The 19,694-nt window shown below is 36.6% G+C and overlaps 1 protein-coding gene across 1 annotated transcript; it reads left to right on the top strand.

The window, feature by feature from the left end:
• On the top strand, positions 1-12,876 carry C2H18orf63 (chromosome 2 C18orf63 homolog). Its single transcript, XM_035317206.1, has 13 exons — positions 1-134; positions 854-932; positions 1,467-1,523; positions 2,892-3,003; positions 4,091-4,132; positions 5,130-5,206; positions 6,728-6,837; positions 7,470-7,566; positions 7,678-7,763; positions 8,334-8,517; positions 9,595-10,650; positions 11,790-11,909; positions 12,820-12,876. Exons 1-13 carry the CDS (start codon positions 1-3, stop codon positions 12,874-12,876), a joined length of 2,211 nt encoding a protein of 736 aa, XP_035173097.1.
• Positions 12,877-19,694: the final 6,818 nt, after the last annotated feature.

The raw sequence follows: 19,694 nt of genomic DNA, 5'->3' as shown, positions 1-19,694 counted from the left end.
ATGAATGACACAAGGCATCAGTCTCTATTCTTTGTCAGTCTGCCAGAGCTACAAAAACTCTGTGCCACTACAATAACACTGAGTTCCCAGTTACCAGAAAGTGAGACGAGGAGCACACAGATAAAAATGTGCAGGTAAAGTACATTGAGGATTGTTATTTTCAGAAGCTGCTCGTGGTTGCTATTCAAAGATTTTATTAGTACCTCTAGAGTTAACTGTAATATAATTAGTAGTAAACACTATAAAATTGTTCAGAGTAATATAGGTTGTTGGTGGGGGACTTGCTGGCTATTGGGAAGAAAAACAATGACCGTTTCTATTATGTTTTTAAATGTCATCATCTAAAACTAACAAGACCACCTACTTGGAACTGATAAACAGTTAAATTTGTTTTCTGTTAACATGCAAATTTGGGTTGCTTTAGAGCATCCAATTTTTATTTTTTTTTGCTATTGAGCCAAATCAGTAGCATCTTTTGAGCTATTGTAAATGCTTTATGTAGGTTGAGTGAACAGAATACTCACATAGAGTATGTACTCTACTTGGTGCTCACAGAGCATTATGTCATCCCCTGTAATAGTAAAGGGAAGAAATGAGAAATTCTGCCAAATGGAACGCTTTGGGCCAGATCTAGTTTGTCAAAGGCCTGTAGATTTCGTATTAGACCCATTGTGAGTGGGTTAAGAGCAAATGACTTGGACTAGTCTAACCTACTACACTGAACCACCAAAAAAAAAAAAAAAAACGATTAAAAATTGAATGTATTTTGTTTGAAAGGGTAAGGAAAAGAAATGCAGGCTGAGCAAATCAAATGTGGAAGTTTATTGTTGATTTTTTTCTGCCTTCTTTGTAGACAGTTATTATTCCTGTATCAAGACATCCTTTCTGCACCTGTTATTGGAACACTAAACCAAATTTCAGTTGTAATGGCGGTCAGTAATCACTCTACAAATAAGTATATGTAGTTATATGTGATGGATGCTTCTTTTCAAAAAGTATTTTTTTTTATTTTTTATTTTTTGAGGACGAAGGATGAGTTAAATTACATAATTTGAAGCAAACTTTTACTTGTATGCATTAGTGATATAGATGACAGCTTAGGTCATTTTTTCTTTTGACAAAATGACCTTTTCAGATGGTGAACCTTTTGTGGAACAGAATGGACGCAGAAAGATGGCACTCAATTCACAATGAGATCAGCAGGGGCAGCTTCTGCCATTTTGTTTTGGGCAGTCTTTTGCTTGCTTGGTAATATATCTTTACATGGAAATGAGGTTACTTTATTACAAAGGCTTTGAACTTATTTTAGCTATCATTATCCTTTAAAATACGGGATTTGGTATTTTCTTTAAGTATTCCTCAGTATGTTTTTCTAAAGTAGAGACACTGATGGACCAAAATTTACTTTATGATTTGATAAAACACCCCTTAATTTCAGACACTTGAATTCTATTTATTTGTTTTAGATACCATTTTACAAATCAGGAATATGTCAAGCCTATATAGAGAGACAAGGAGCTACCGTAAGTGCTGAAAGATGTCACCCTTCTTCAGATTGTTACACATTTCTTTAATTGCTGGTACCAGAGATGAGTACTTTTCATAGGGTGTGCAATTTTCTCTGCAGAAGCCAAGTTTCAGGCAGAAAAAAAAAAAAAAATCTGTCCCATAGACAAAATGTCTCCTCTGAATCTGGGTATTGGAAGTATACTTCATGAGAGTCAAAAGTTTTAAAAAAATCTCCCTGCTATATTTCACTAGATTCCTCTGCTGCATTGGAGACCTGATCCTGTTCAGGAGCATTAATATTTGACCTCGAGGCAAAGACAGACCTGCCAAAGACAGACCAAAGAGTTCCCTGGCGGGTGCAATCCCATTTTTCTGTGTCCTATAGGTCCCATGGGTGAGGGTGTTCAGAGAGCTGACCTATCTCACCATTCACATTTTGTTTCAGTCCAACACGTATAGGATTGTCTAAGAGAAACAAACCAAACCATAACAACCCAAGACAAAAACACAGGGAAGAAATGGAACCCAAGAGCTTAACAAGTTTTGTTTTTAGACCATTATTCATGTGCCTTACTATCTTGTATGCAATGTTTATGGGGTTTACAATGGGTGTAATAAAACTGCTAAGTCAAAAAACACCTGCTGGCAATCAAAGCCAGTACCTCTGGTGATTTATTTGCATGACCAGTTGAATGTATTTTTCTTGGTTCCCAGTTGTGTAAATGCATCTCTGCTTTTTTAAGACGTGCTATTCAAGTACGGTTGCCTTAAAAAATTATGTTCATTTGTGTAACTGACTCATCATGGTCAGATTTTCCAAAAACAGCAGGTGTGTAGTAATATCTATATTTACTAATCATAAGCTGCAAGCAGATCCTTGCAAAGTCTCATTAGAAACCTCTTGAAGGTGTATTATTTAGATCTTTTTAACCTTTTCTTTTTTTTTTTTTTTTTTGAACAAAGTTACATTCACATATCATTCTTGTGATTGCAAGTGAATGTCTCTGTCTTGAGTTTGACAGCAGAGTTAATATATGTACATTTGGGAAGCTGTGGCTATTATCTGGAAAGAGATGCATACCTAATAGAGTATCCCATACTTCAGCTCGTCTTTCCCCCAACTCTTTTATCAGCTGTATGAAACGTCATATGAATTGTAGCACACCTTACTCGGATGACCCAATGATCTAAATGCCTACATCCTACACTGAATATTGTGCGAACTGTCCTTTGTAGCTGTGTAGATGAAAAGTAAAGATGTGTAACACTGGGATTTGGCTCCAAAATACAGTAGCAGTACCTTTGGTAAAATTTTCACCAAAGCCTTTACAAAAATGTCTTGAATGATTAAAGTTTTCTTTTTCCTTTCTCACTGATGTTAGCTGGAAGAACCACAAAGAGTTAGTCCAACTATTCTCCAAAGCTGCCTCTCCTACACGCTTACAGCCAGACTTGCACCCATGTGGAACAAGGCTGGTCATCTCTTGGTGCAAGGTATTTGATTCACCTGGGCCACGGATCAAGCATTTAATTTTCAGTTCTTTATTATCACATTTTCCTAATTTAATTTCCATATTAATAATTTCCATAATTATTTCATTATTTCTATTTTTTGATTTCATTTTTATTGTTTCTTTATCCAAGTTAACAGTCTGAAAGGACATACCATTCACTTTTGCACTTCCTTATCCTGTTATTTGTAATAGACAAAATATTTATTTCAACTGAATGCAACATACCAGACTGATCATTTCCAAACCAAATATTGTTGGACAGTAAATGCCTTCTAAAAACACTGCCTGTTTTTCAAATTCATGCTTTCATCAGTGGCACTTCTGCACTTGGTTTGTATGCTTTTGTAGTACAGAAGTGTTTTTCTGTCAGATCATCTCCTTTTACCACGCTCTGTCATTTTAGACATAAGTTCCTTTGCCTAACATCTCTGTGCTAACTCCTGTCTGGGGTAATTGTGAATTATGAAAGTATGGAAAAATAATGCCTTTCAGATACTGTGGTGTGCTCTTACTAAGCAAAGCAATTGTGTAGCTCATTCAATATATACATTGAGAGGAGCGCATGTTGTCTTATTTCCAGTCACAGTATTAGCAGTGTCTTTGTTTTCAGTGTCTTCAAAACTTACAGTTTTTTGAATGAAATCAACTTACTCAGGAATAACAGCTAGAAGAAGAGGGCTAGATGGTTGCTGATATAAAACTGGCTTCAGGGAAACATTGGCTAACAGCAATGTGCTCCTGGTACATACAGCTTGTCTAATCATATCTGTGCTAAATCTGGGCAAAACTGATGATAGACCGTAAAATATATAGTAAAACTACACAGGTTTGCTTTTGAGCCTGAGAAATGTATTAACTCTTAGTTAATTAAAATCATTTAATATAAAAATTACTTTTTTGGGGAGAAAAAATGACGTGTAAAGTTTTGTCTGTTAATACTTTCATGTATCTTTTATTTAAGATGCAAATGAGTCAGTGAAAATTTAACTGATGTGGAGGGTTTTTCGCTCTGTAAAGGGCCATACATATAGTTTAGAAAATAATGTTTACCTATTTTATTTATTAAGGTAAAGATTTTTTGTCTCGTACAGGAAAGCAAAATGCAGTGGGTAAGTACAGTTTTCTAATAGTGGTAAGCCTGTGTGAGCAAGGTGCGATTATATGAACTCATGATCGAAATACAGCCATGATCTTCATATTATCAACACAGTGCCTTTTGGTTTTCATTCTGAACTAATCTCAGCCAAGTTAGACTTGATGGCAGATGATTCTTTGTATGTAATAGTTGTCAGCTCAACTGCAGCCTTGAAAAATTACCCATAAAAAAGGTAAACTTTCTACTTCTAATCTATGGCCATAGATTGAAACCTACCATTAAAACATCATGGTTATTACAATTAAATGCACTTGCCTAAAATTACAAGTCTTGCAAGTGATGTGGAAGCCCAATGATAATAGATAGGAAAATGAACTAAACTGGCTGTACAGTGTTTGTTGTTAGCAAAATTAAAGTCACAAAGCATGCTGCTTAGCTATTGCAGAAAATACAAAATTAATTTGTATTTATACTTCCAGTATAAAAATTAAAGATTACATTTTGGGAGATTGAAGTCTACATTTGCAACAGGACTATATATTCAGGAATTTAACATATTCAGTCCCTGTGTTACAGCTTACTTAACACTGGGTGAATATTCTGGAGAAGCATCAATAAGTGCTTGCCTTTCTCATATATATTGACCATTTTTGGATGTGTAATACTGGGTTTGATGACAGAATACAACTGATGGTTATCTTTATATTAACTAAATTTGCTTTGAAAATGGGTATTTTTATCAAGCATATGGGTTTCAACCATCCAGTTGCACGTACAGCCATGGGAGCCATACACCTCACCTTCATAGGGAGGTGTATGGACTGTAATGGATTATTTTTTTTTCCACAATTAAAATACAGTTAATTTTTATTTCCATGCTTAGGAAGCATTGCATTTGATTTCCAAACTCAGCATTTTGACTAGCAGTTACTTTAAATCAACATTTGGTTTAGCTTTCTAACAGATGAATTATAGTTCAAACAAGTCTTTGGAATTTGTTTCTATTTTAGTTCTAGACCTCAATGTATCAGAGACACAGCTTTGCATCAGTGTGGAGGCTTGCTCAATTCGGTTACCACCCCCTGAGGTATAAAACAGTTGCATTTTCTTTGACTGTATTTGTTATATTAAACTTTATTTTCTTTTCTGTAAGGTGACAGACATACTGTTAGTGTGATGGGGATAGAAGTGTTTGTTTCTGATTGTGTTAAGACAGTAATCACAGTCTGATTTTTGTGTGGTCCTTTGGGGACCCAGGAGTTGGACTCGATGATCCTCATGGGCCCCTTCCAACTTGGGATATTCTATGATTCTATTGACTATATACACCTGTTTTAAGTGCATAACATCTGTATGTTACCTTTCTTGATGTGTTCTAGCAAGCATACCAAACATCTTTGTAAAACAGAGTCTATACTACTTAAAATACCTCTTGAAAAATCCTAGCAGATTATAGAAATGAACTGTATTTATGCTTCTAGAGGTCCTTATAGCAATGTTTTCTAGAAGGCATTCGCAGTCTCGCTGTAATACACAACCAGTTTTGAATAATTTCTTAAAAGTGAAGCTGCAGGTAAGTTGTCAGCACTGTGTGCAAGGTCCCTGGATATATATTTTTTTTTTCTGGAATTTGCTTCATTTTCTCTGCAGCTGTCAAAATACAGGAGCAGCCTGTACCATGCAGCTAGTGAACATAATTAATAAATTAATAAATCATAGTTGAGGTTAAAAAATGGCTGTCCTTTCTGACAGCCATGTCGCCTTTGTTGATAAGTTCATGCATACAGGGGCATATTTGTCAGGCTTGTTGGTTTCTTTCCAAAATTAGGATCTCAAATCCTAACTCTTCTTTTTTAGAACAGAAAAATAGGATTTATTTTGTGAGCTAGTTGGACAGCATAAGTATTAAAGCTGTCTATGAATCCAATTCCAAAATGACACAAAGTAATAATAGAAGTGGTCACGGTGTGACTTCATTATCAGTTTGACCATTTACATACTTTTCTAAAACAGAAATGGCTAGATATTCTTGTCAAGGAATAAATGCAAGCCTTGATAGACCACAGAAAGAGAAATCTCTGTTTGATTGGCTCTGACAGTCAATTTTTTCCTTTGTGAAAAAGTGTGGTGTTTTGTGACTTCTCACAGGGTGAAGCTACATCTCTCATTAATTCTGTTGCTGGGATCCTTGCACTTGATTAGGAAGGGTGGCATACTCAGTTATTAGACTGTCAAACATGAATTTCTGGGTTGAACTTTTAAAAAATTGCATGAAAGTGAGTCAGTTCTAGTTTGGGAAATTTGTTCTGTACTGTTACTTATTAAAGCACTTAAATCTTAAATCTTACTGATTTAAGTAGCCTTTAAACCTTGTACTTATGTAACTTTGGGAAGTGTAGGCTGTAGCATGAGATAGTGTGCAATTTGATAATGAGATACCTTATGAAATAAGCAGGCTGTGAGTCCTGACAGGAGACTAATAAGGTCTAAGCTTCACTGTATTGTGATATACAACTCTTCTTGAATTTTTAAGTTTTGTACTGCTATGGAGATACTTGCAAATACCTTTTTTTACCTTTTTTTTTTTTTTTTTTCTTTCTGTTTTAAGCTTGAAGATTTTGATATTTCAGCAAACACCATAAAGCTGTTTGACAGCAATGAAAATACAGTTATTCACAGACATTCCATATTAACTAACTGGTGCTATGTTTTGCCAAGGTAGGCATCTGTTTAAATTCCAGCAGAAGCAAACACTGGGATGTATGACATGCAAATTGCACTAGTGATAAGAACACATCTGTTTTATAGACCATTTTACGTTCAGGAAGTTTTCATTTACTTTAAGGTCTCAATGTTATGGAAAATGTGAAAGAAAAGTTAGTGAATCATAAATAACGCACCTAAGTATCATTTCAGTTTTAGTAAGCTCTTTGCTAATGTGACATGTAAGAATGTTACTTGTCCTCAAGTATAATTATAGCAGAAAGAGTAAATTTAAAGAAAAGAAAATAATCATCTTAACCACAAATTCTCTCTATTTTCACCCACGATTTTCATCACAACTGTATCAGATGTAATGTTATATTTTCTTTTGTTCTATACTCACTGGTAGTGAGCGTTACGGAAGAGAGGAATCAGACTGGTAGGTTCCAAGCTCTTTTCCATACTTCAGCAAACATCACTATTTTGTCATAAACATGAGCTAAAGATGTTAGCTCTCCTAACCTAATAGTAATGCATACTTTCAACGCCAAAAATAATATATTTATTTTTTTTTTAAGAAGTCCAGTGTATTTTCAGCTGAGTTTTAAGACATCCCATGTAAACATCTCTTCTTTACCTGTGCGCAGCATGAAAATGGGTCAGATCATAAACATCAGCCATGTAATTCCTCCAGAATCTCCTTTCCATTCATATAAGGAATTTCAGATGCACTGGAAGAATCTGGTAAAAACAACATACACTACTGCTGTATTTTCCCTCCCTTCTTTGTGTATATTGAATTTATATTTGTAATACACGTCTGTGAGTGTTCTTTAGTGTTTGTTTGTTTTTTAGTATGGATATATTCTTCCAGAGGATCTTGAAGAGAGAAAAATATACTTGAGTGTTTACTTCAAGCCGATAGGGGAAAGGTTCTTTACGTATCCTTTGCAAATACTTGTTATATGTCCTCTACTACTCTGCTGTCTAAAATATAACTTCTCATTTTTGAATGCACCACATTTTCTTCTTTTGTAATTTCATAGATGTCACTGGAATTGTTTCATTAGGCAAATTAGAACAAAGTATTTAGTCAGGACTGTCTGTCCTAGTGTTGATTAATAGTAAGTGAAACAGGCCAGTTTGCTTCTCAGCTTCCGTAAACATGACGATGCCACTATAAATGGTGGCGTAAAAGGAACAGTTAAATTAATACTGTGCATTGTTCCTGTAAAAATGCATCCACCAAAGATTCATTTTAAAGATAATTTTCCTGGTAGGAAAGACTTAACTGAAGATTACTTATATTGAGTAATCTTTATTGCAGTAGATTCACATTGTATAAACACATTGAAGTCCTGTGACTTTGTAATTTTCAGTCCCTTAAGAAAGTAAATGATTTTAGTCACCTTTCTGAAAAATATTTAGACACACCTTTAGTTCCTAAGGAAGAAGATTCGTAACTGTAGAAATGTAAAGAACTGTGTTACGTATCCCTGAACACTATTCAGCTACCCTCTAAGTTGCATTCGAAGTCAACCAGTGCAGTATTTTGCTAGAATGGATTCAGAAAGTGTGTTGAACTCTTTTATTTCTGATCTGAAGCGTAAGTTTTCACATCTGTGTGGATTTCCAGTAAAGATGACAAGCAAAGCACTTTATGCTACACAGGAACTCTCCAGGGCTCCAGTGCGTGTAAGGTTTTTTTAACAGACATACTAATGACAGGTGGTTTGTTCATGGAATGAAGTAGTCTTTATCATAGTCAGAACCTAGTCATAGCACAGAGATATACTTTTCACAGTGTCAATTTCTCTTCTTCTTAGTAAATGTGTAATCTGGTATGTATTTCTGTTTGACGTTGTTACATTGTTGTTCACATGATAAATACATTTTTTTTAAGTTGAAACTGGTATTATAGTATTAGCTAGTTGCTGTCAGTTTGTGCTCTTCTGTTGTCCTTATTTCGCAGTCGGGTTTCCAGAACTTTATCAGACCTCTTCCATAAAAATTATATTTAAAAAAATGGTTTGTAGTTTATTTTTTAAAAAAGCAAACTGAGAAAGGGATAAAACTGCATGGACTTAGGCATTTAAAAGCACTAAAACTGTAAGATTTATTCTGTGGAGTAAAGGAAAGGAGGCAAGAAATCACAATGCCTGTCGTCTGAGGTTTTAACAAAGGCTGAGACTCAAATTTCTTTGGTAGTAGTGTGTAAGAGGAGAAGTAAAGTAATTAATTCTGAACAAAGAATACTGACAAATTGCAGAGATTCTGAAATAGTATAATCCTCTCTGAAAACACAGTTCGTGTTTATGGCTTCTCCGTGATCAAAGCTAAAGTGGCTCCTCCTTGTCATCTGCAGTTTTTATAGCTATCCAGACTCTCTTTTGCTTGGAATGTCCTTAGAAGGCTTAAAAGACGAGGAGCACTGTCAGAAAAACTCTCTTTGCAGACCCCCCTTAAAAGGGCATTACCCAACTGGAAAGCACTAAACCAAGATAATGGCTGTAATTTAAGTCTTTCCTTCTGAGAAATACAATATTCCAGCATAGTTTATAAACAAACAACTGGGGGAGGAGAAAACAACTCTTCACTTATAATGACAACAAAATACTGTTTGAAATACAGATTGCTCTAACTCAAAATGGAATGTATAGAATTATATATTGTAGTGTGTATCAGGTATAGATCATATAGTGATGCATTAGGTGTCACTATCAGATTGTTAAATCCAGTTCATTCGATTTAACAGCTCTTGTTGTATTGCAGGAAATAAAATCTAAGCATATGAAATTGGCAGATGAGATGGTTTGTGTAGTATCTCTAACCCAGGCTCCTCCAAAGAAACAGACTTTGCCTAGCGTTTCTTCACCATGCAGTACAGAAAACAGCCACTGGATGGAGCGTTTGATCAAAGAGCCAAAACCACATATTTTTTCGAGTAGCAGAAGTATGGAAAAGGTTAGCGTTGAAGTAAAAGAGCAATCAGTGAATCAGAGGCAAATATCAGGAGTATCAGATTTACCAGTTCTGAAATCCTTAGGAATGCCCGTAAGTTCAGCCATTGAATCCCGCCCCCAAAAAGTCAACAGAACGATACCAATTTTCAAAGGAAAGTTAATGCAAATGAACGGAAAGACTACAAATCAAACTGAGGGGAAGAAAAGAAAAAATGCTGAGAGACATTCACCAGTAAAAAATATGGGTGCTTCGTCTTCTGCATTGACTGTTTGCAAGTCCAGCATAACTCAAGTTTACAAACCTGTTCAAAATATGTCCGGCAAAATTCCTACCCACAGCAGCTTTATTCAGATAATGACTGAGAAATCATACGCAAAACAAGGTGTATCTGTATTCCAGTGGAAAAGAGAGTCTGGTGGACAAATGACTACATCTGTTTATTCTGATAACTCAGCTGCAGGTCACACTTCAAGTGAAGTGAGTCACAATAAGGCAACCTCTCCTTCCTTTCTGAAGAATGTTGGGCCAGTGATTTCGAGATCTAACATCAGTCCGAGCCTGAATACATATGCATCTGTTACTTCCAGTTCAAGAAGGGCAAAAATGTTTGCAAGTCAAAATAGCACACAAGTTCTAGAGAAACAACACCAGTCAAAGAAAGTACATTTGCAGATTTGTAATGGAATGACAAATTGCAATTTATCACCGCAACAAACAAATGAAGGACCAGGGTTAAATATTCACGAATCCGTCTTAAATGATACAGTGTGCATCACCAAAAATGATGAAAGTAAAGCATCTTGCAGTTCTAAGGATTGTATTGCTAAAACAACCTGTCTTCATTCCAGACTGAACTGTGAACAGGTACAGTTAAGTAACACTCACTCTCACTGGTTGTCACAAATTCTGTATATTCGAAAACAACAACAAGCAACAAAGAGTGTGACTTCCGTGATGCTCTACGAACATTCTCAATATAGTTTTCTAAAATTTGTACCATACATAATAATGTTTTCAGCCACTGCTGGTTTGCTGTTTTTTGTTTGTTTGTTTGTTTTTTCTTTTTCTGAAAAGGATGATTTACTTTGTCCTCTGAGATACACACTTTTTTATTTGGGACTTTTAAGGTGGGATAATTAGTTTTAATTTCTTTAAAAGAAGGAAATTAAGCCTATCAAGCTTAAGCTATCAGTTTATCAAGATTTGTGTAAGGATAGTATGGTAAATTTTTTTGTGTTCATTCTGTCTTCATACAAAACCTGACTGCAGTGCACATAGACAAACATGGAGGATTTTGCAAATACAAGTTTAATCAAAGTTTAACTAAAATCAGAAGTTGCAACAAGATTTCCTGCTGGGCATAGTAGATGATCTTTAAAGGTCCCTTCCAATCCCTAACATTCTGTGATTTTGTGGGCAGAAGGAAAATCTTCAGAGCAAGAGTGGTTAAGCACAGGAACAACTAGATGTTCTCCAGACATCCTTTATAGCCTAAATTTTCTATGATTCTGACTGTATTTTAATAAAATAAGTAGCTGAGCTGATTTCAGTGCAATTTTTATGAGGATGATGTCCCACAGATTGAGCACATGGGTGCAAATGTGTTGTGTTTATCACTGTCTTCATCTATTAAATGTAATTTGTTAGATTATCTCAATTTTTTGTTATTAGCGCATCTTTTGCCATTCCGTGGGCACAGCCCTTCAGTTGTGTTAGTTCCTAAATGCCAAATGATCAGGAATTAAACAGCGTAAGATTACTACCATCTGACAGTCACAGATTAGCTTTTAGAGTGTGAAAACACGCAGCAGTTGCTAAATGGGATAAATAAGGTTATTAAGATGATGCCTGGGTTGAGGAGCAATGAGGTTATCTGTACAAATCATGTTGGTGTTAGTGGTGATATAGATTACAGATCGAGATGTGTTGTGTTGATAACATCTGATAGACATGATACTGTGGGGTTTTTTTACTAATAAAGGTACAAATGTCTCTATTTTAAGATGTTTACAGGAAAAGAGAATCTGAGATGTGATGAAACACTGGCTTCAAAACTGACTTACTCAACAAAGGGGAGCAACATGGAAGTACCAGTAAAGAAAGGCTGTGCCAGAAGGAGACAGGTAAAAAAAAAAAAAAAAATACACCCCTTAGACCAGTCTGTGAGGACTTGAATTAAAAGATAAAAAGGAAAATGTAAGTTTTATCGTTTTATCATGTTCCACTTAAAATAGGAAAATCAAGAAATATTTTGAGCCCACTCTGGGTGAAATTAACCTTAACCATCAGTTATGTTAATATTACTTCAAACATGCATCTAAAATGTTTGTCTCCTGCAGAAGGTAATACTAAAATGAAAGCATTCAATGATGGTATGTAAAGTAAATATGCTTCTGAAGCAGATTTTCTGATTCTACAGAAAACAGTTTGATTCTCTCTAATCCAACCTCCGCCCCACCGGGGGGTGTAAGCACGGGGGTCGCTCATCCACTGGGGCAGGCTGGGCAAGCACAGAGCTTGTAGCGGGGCTTGCAGCAGCCCTGCTGAGATGGGGAATGGGCACTGTCCTGTCCAAGTCATGAGTCACAAGTGCCCAGTGCTGCTCCTCCCTCTCCAGGCAGGCTGTGAGTAGCACAGGTACCAATCTGAGCCCTGCCAGGCGCTTTAGCAAAGTGGCAGGAGGTGACAAGTCCTTGCTGGCTGCCTGCCACACCGCCAGTGCAGCACTGCTGCTGCTGGTGTCACGTGAGGTGGATGCATGGCTCTAGGGAAGCCTCAGCTGGAGCCTCAGGAGCAGGAGAAGAACTTGACTGGGCAGGGATGGACTCTTCTCTGCTCATTAGTCTGATCCCTCGTCTGTCCAGATGAAAATATAATAGTGTTAAAGGGGATAGTAATAGTGTAATGGGGACACTGCTGAACACTGCATACAGCCGAACCTTTCACTCAGAAGCTACTTTTTAGTTGAGCTGCTAGCTTAGTATTACTACTTCGTTTGCTTTCCTGTTGTTTTTTTGTTTGCTTTGTTAACAGAAAGAAGAAGGTTCCTCAAAACTAAAGAAAGCGAAAAGAAGTAAGCCTTCTATTTAGGATGTAATGGAGTACTGAAAGAAAATTCTTGGTATGCTCATTACATAGATAAAAGAGTTTTCTCTTTGTTAAAATAACTGCACGTCTATAATAGCTCCTTGTATTCATCTGGATTCTGATAATGATATCAAATGGCTCCAGAGGAATCACTTTACTGAACAAATAGCTTCTAGAGCAAAATAAGAAGGAAACAGAAGCCAGGATTCTTGGTTTCTTTGGGCACTAGCAGATAAAGCTTTGCTTTTCTTGTGAAACAAGTAATGTTAAACATGAAGGCATCTTGTACTTCGTGGTACTGAGATCTTGGCTTCAACTTGTATTTTGATTGGCTCATTTTCTTTTAGACTAAATCTTTTTTTTTTCTCTCTTTTTTTTTTTTTCTGCTGATTTTCCTTTGAACCCAAGCAAAATTAAAACCATAAACCATTAAAGTGAAGCTTTGTATATTATTTAACATCGTTATATGTAACAGTGTGGCTAGATGCTTTTGTGGTGCCAAGATCTAATCCAAGGACGAAATGGCCCATCGTGCAAAATGAATGAAAATTAGTTCTGTGGCCAGATATGGGAACCCACAGCATAGATGGTTGTTGGTAACTGTCTTGCAGGATAGAACAAACTCTTGCATTGAATATTCCTTTGAATATTAAGGATATATATAGCATATGAAAACCACTACTTTTATTGATCTCTTTGCCTGTTGCACATTACCAGGAGTAAAATATGCTGGAAGTAGTAGTCTTTGCAGTTAACTATTTCAGAAGTAAGTAGAAGTGTATTTATTCGGAAAAAAAAATACTGGTGTAAACACAACAGTCATGACAATACAGCATGACACAACAGCATGAAAATATACATTATACAGAACAAATAGAAAAATATGACAATAAAGAAGCAAAATATAAAATGCGTGTCTTTTAACTGGGCCTTTGGCTTCAACATAAGGGATAACACGCATAGTAGCCTAGCACACATTTTTGTCTCAGAAGTATACTTTATGTCCTTCCATTCTTTGAATGGATACATTTCCTCAGAGGAACATATATATCCGTTGCATATCAGTTGTTCCCCCAGTCTCTGGGGAAGGACATATTCAAAATAGCAGAGCTGAAATTCCCAAGCCAATCGTCTACAGAACTCTTCCTGTAGCTCTACCCTTGTGTTGTCAAATGATACAGACCTTTGGTTTTAGTTGACAAATTCTGTTTAGAAAATCAGAAGCAATCAGATATAGTAGTAATAATATTATTTTGCATCAAAGTAATTGCTGCCTTTGCTGGAAGGATACTATATGAACTCAAGAGGAAGGCAGGGGATCTGCACAACTGGTGTTACGTAAAAATTCTCAGTAGTTTTTTCTCTAAGGGCTAGAGCTCTATTAGACTGTTTCTTCTAAAACATGGATTGCCCCAAGACAATATTTAGGAATTTCTCTTGTGATTAGAAGGATATGGTGCAAAAATTTCAACAAAGCCATCTTTCAAGTGCTTTCTTGATGTGAAATACCAAGTTAAAATGATACTTTTTTGTTTATTATATATACATTATCTGGTTTTATGAAGAAACACTTTCAACTTAAATTTGAAAACATTTGTATGGAAATTATATGTGCTGGAAATATTTGTGTTTTCATTTAAAAAAAAAAAAATCTGAAAAATTTTAACCTGTCAATGAACAAGCAACTTCTTTTATGATGAAGGAATATTTATTTCCAAATCAGATCTACTATCAGAAATAATCTTTGGACTACGTGCGTTAGTAAGTTGTTGGTACCTAGATACTTGAGCCATGCTCCAAAAAGTAGATGCTACCATAACGTTGTTGCTGTTACCCTCTCCATTTTTCATTGCTGCAGGTTTGTTCCAGGTTAGGGTTAATCCAATTTATTTCATGGTCAACCATTTTAAAATGCTGAGGAATGGTTTCTTCAGATTCTGTCTCTTACTTTTCTGTAAGAGCTAAGAATGTGACCTGGTTACCTGATCCCAGCTAGTTAAGAAGGCGTGAATACACTTCTACAATGGAAGTTGCTTCCTCCAGCATGGCAGGAGCAGTATTTTGAAGGATTTAAATTTAAAGACCCAAACATAAGAGGAAAGATAAAGCTGAGTATAGTGTGTATTTACCAGAGCTTTATCAAGAACAGACTTTTTACTTGTGCTGTGTAAAAGTGTGAAAACAATGAACTTGAATGCTTTAGATACAGACTTTGTAAAGAAAATTAACATACAAATTCAGAAATACAGCAACATTTTTTTGTGTATTAGCCACAGGGCTCTGAGTTGCCTTTTGATTTCTTTCGTGATCTAAGTTTTTTCTGTGTTTTCCTCCATTCAGGCATTCGAGAATGCAGTAACATACTTGAGGATCTCTGAGCTTCGTGAACTTTGCTCTGTTTGTTTTGTGTCATTGTTACCTGTTTCTGGATGAAAAATGGAGGGTTAAATACATATAGTCAAATGAATCCATATATCAGCTTCATCACCAGACAGTTTAGGTTAGTAATCCTCAAATGGATTTGTAACTTCAGCTAATTGCTTAGAGTCCTTGAAGCACATTATGTCTGTCCTGGTACTTGCTTACATACTTAATCACCGTTCCAAGTTATTTTGAAGTTTCAAGTCTCTTTTTATGAAACAATTATATCTATTTCTTTATTACAATACCGACATCTCTTTGTTTCAACAGTAAAACATTCCAAAATAACTTCTTGACAAATGGTTAGAAGCTAAACACTGCAGTTTTTCTTAGGGGAGTGATCTTAAGGCTGGGTTTGATTCCAGCTTCTTTAGCTCTTGTTATAATTTTTAATGAATTTCCATTCTCAGAGCTAAAACTACTGGATGAAAGATTTTTAAGCCTAATTCGTAACACCATTCTTTAGCAATTCATGCAGAATGCGTAGCTGTCGCTTGAGTAATTCTATCAAAATAAATGTATCTTCAAAGACCTACTTGAAGATGTAGTTATAAATATATATCTATGATTGTTGTTCCATAATTGTTGTTTTAAGTGAATATTATTGTGTTACGTGGAAATTAAGAAGTAAATGTCACAACCCTGGCTCATAAGCTCAGGTACTATACAACTGCAGTATAACGTTTGCTGTGGATACACATCTGCAAAACTTTTTTTCTGAAGGAACTGGTACAGTGAAATTTGATGTGCTTTATGAAAATTTTATACTGTCATAGTTGTGTTTTTATTTACCTCGTGTTTCAAATTAGGATTTTTCCCTACTGCAACAACAAGATTTTTTTAATGATTATTATTTTCAAATGTTAACTTTTAGTATAGCTGTAATTTAATGGTGCCACTGTTTAAAAGAAAGTGGTCACTTCAACATATAAATTTCTTGTATAGAATACAAAAAATACAAAATAATACAAATAATACAAAAAGAGCAGTATATATTCAGTAAGACATTAAATAATACTTACATTTTTTTTCTGGAAATTGGTACACAAAGCTACTTTTCAAATTTTGTGGATTAGTTATTCCTACATAGGTCTGACTATATGTAATTGTTCTTTCTGACAATATGGAAAAGCTGGCAGAGGAATTGCATTTCTGCTATGCCATGTAAATTAGCGCTTCATCTGATCTGTTTCCTGTTGTTGTTTTTTAAATGCTGCCTGTTGCCAACATTTGCCTTGTATCTTGTTATTAGTGGAAGTCATTCTTCATTATTCCTGTACTTTAAAATGTTTGCATCATTTTTGTTATCTATTATAATACTCTAAATAGAGAAAACAATTATTGTAGATGCAATTTGTTCCACGTAAAATAAACTACTGAATAATCCATAAGTGCTGATTTGCCAAATCCTTTCTAGTCTATGGTGTGGGAGGTAACCTGTTTCTCTGACCCACCTGCCTCCCACTCCTCTTAAAAGCGTAGAAAGGTGTTGATACAGAGTGGAAACAGATGGGGGTGTGGGAGTGCTGGTGGAAATAACACTGATGGGGAGGAAGGATCAGTGCTGTGGCTGCCTTCTGAGGATATATCAATGCTGAAGGGACCTTCACTGCCACCTTTACCTTTCACTGTTTACATGGAGGGGTGGCAAGAGCCTGTCTCAGTTTCCCCTTTTAATCCATTCTCACTAACTGGGCAGATGTCCTTGCTTCTGGCAGGCACGCCTGGCTGTCAAAGCACAGAAGCCCTTGCTACCTAGGATCAGCTGGAGCCTCCCTGTGCAATGTCTGCAGGCTGGATTTCTCAGGGTTAAAGGAACAGACAGACCCACCTGCCCCACAATATCCAAACGTACATCACAGCAAGTGGAAATGTAAAAATATAAAAGGTTAAAGCAACCCCTAGGTGTGAGAAACGGGTAAGAGGCTAAATGGCAAAAGAGATCACCTGCCCTTTGATGGTTATTGGGTTTTACAGTTTTTATAGCTCTCTTACCATTTTTCAAATGATCCAGTTCTATGTCTGAGTCAATTCAGATTTACATTTGAGAAATCTCTGGCCACAATAATAGAGGATTCAGAAAACTACAGTTGAGATATTTGTAATGAATTTACATTATTCAGTAAACATAAACTTCCACAGAGTGATCTTGTTTGTCTTGGATCTTTTCATATGTTGGAGTCCTTCTTTTCCTCCATAGTGTTCGCAGATGTAAGCCGAAGGGACTTCTTGCATTCTTTAAATTGGCACGTGCTCAAGCTCCATGTCAAACCTAGACTTAGAAGGTTACAGATTATTTTACAAGTAGTTATAACAGCCAGGAAGCTTGCTCTTCAGTTCCTTTGGTGTACGTTTTGTACCAACTTGTGGTTAATAGTTGTTTTAGTGATAGGTTAAAGTCTCTGCAAGTACCACAAAGTACTTTGGTGAGCAGAGCACTTTAAGGACTTTGGGCTGCGTGCTGACCTGCATCTACACGCTTGTCCTAGCTTCATAGAGAACCATGAAGAATTTCGTGGCATCTCTCCTACTCGTTGAGGAAAATGATGTGTTGCAGCTGTGATCAAGATACATTGTTCTGCAGAACTTTGTGCAGAAGTATAGTTTTGATAGCCCACAGGCAACGCAGAGCAGTGGCTCAACCTCTCACCTAAAAATTTGCAGCCAGGATGAGCAAATATGTTTTCCCTGGGATCTGTGCAGAACTGGATGCAAACCCCGAACAGCTTAATCCCCCCAGGGTAGCATTAGATTCTGGGACAAAGCAGTCTTACTTCGCTAGAAAATATGTGAAAATTGTTCCCAAAGAGCTTGCAATTCTGTCAGGAACACGCATAGCTTCTTGCAACGCTTGCATTGTTATTCAAACCAGCCACAAGAAATTTCTTTTTAGACTCTACGTAAAAAGGATTTAAGCTTGCACCTGTGAGAGAAATCAAACGTGTTAGAAGCTAATATGTCTGATCTTGGAGGGTGGATCTCCTTGTCAAATAATCCCTTCTAGGAGGAGTTTTGCTGCAGTGTGAGAGCAGCCTGCTATGTGCGTATATACATAAATTATATACTGCATGTGTGCGTGTGTGTGTGTTAGAGCACGTGTGAAAACACACATGCATACAGCTATACTTCACTACTGATGTTCAAAAACGTGCAAGAACAGCCCCTCTGTAAAACAGATATCCTCCCAGAGCTTTTTGTGCATCTTGTAGCAGATAGGACTGGTATTGTAAAGAACTAAAATTTGTGTAAATTCAAACATTTGTTAACCAGATACCTTATCTGGTGCTCTTTCTATTCAAAGAAAGACTCAGGTAAGGCTCTGTTCCATTAAGTTTTATTTCCCGGGAGATCAGACACTCTGAAGGCTGACAGAAGCATTTCAGCTTACATCAAATCCCACGGCTCCTTTAGGAACATCCTCACTAAAATGCCACCCAGAGAAAGCGAGCACTTTGTCCTGTGGACCAAACTCAGGTTATTATTTTTCAGTCTTCTAGTAGTAATTGGATATTCTGCCTCTGCAGCTTATCTAATTTGGAAAGAATAACAATAGAACCAGGACTCTGGACATCGGTGGAAGCGAGTGCCTTCCAGTAATGGAAAACGCATGGCTCCCGAGCCCTGGGCACCCGGCCAGCCCAGCTTGGTATAAACATACATCTTCATTAATTCTCATTTAGAGAGGGATCGACTGATGTTAGTAGCGTAAACCCAAGTAGGGTAAACCACCATTCAGATGTAAAGGAGAAAGAAAGCCCTCGGATTCAGGATTTCAGCCTTACTGGGAATACTGGGTGTGCCCACGTCCATTGGCTATGGAAACGCCTGGCTCTGGTTAAATCTGAGGCCGCAGCTGGGCGAGGGCCGCGGGACTGCAGTCCCTCACGTCCTGCACTCGTCCGGCAGAGCCAAATCTGCCGACCCCCGGGTCAGAGCGCGGTTCTCACCTACTTTCCCAGGCTCTTTCTGGGCTGGAGGGGTGTGGGAGTGGGCAAGAAGTTGTCTTAAATCACAGAGACAGTCCTGTAGAAAGCTGGCTTACATCCTTGACGTGTGACTACAGAGATTAATTAAACAAATCTAAATTAAAAGCCACTTACTTTCTGCACTGTGAGTCAGTGACATTAGCACAGTGGGTGTGTATCATGACAATTATGCTGAGAGTTTCAACACTGACTGGTGTATATATTTGCATCTTTATAAAGAAAAGTTGTCATCTGACCGTTTTTTTTTTTTCAAATATTACACTTGCTGTCTAAACTGGAAGGTTTAAAAGGAGCTGTAGATTTTTTTTTTCTCTTCTGCCTTGTAGGTTAATGTATGTTTTTTTTTTGTTTGTTTGTTTTTTCAAACTTCATTGAAAAAGATCTATTTTTGTAATATCACATTCAATTTTTGAC

This window comes from Oxyura jamaicensis, chromosome 2 (genome assembly GCF_011077185.1).
Source record: "Oxyura jamaicensis isolate SHBP4307 breed ruddy duck chromosome 2, BPBGC_Ojam_1.0, whole genome shotgun sequence".
In the NCBI taxonomy this organism is placed as follows: Eukaryota; Metazoa; Chordata; class Aves; order Anseriformes; family Anatidae; genus Oxyura; species Oxyura jamaicensis.
Note: the sequence above shows the minus strand (reverse complement) of the source record. Positions and strands in the feature narration are given on the sequence as shown.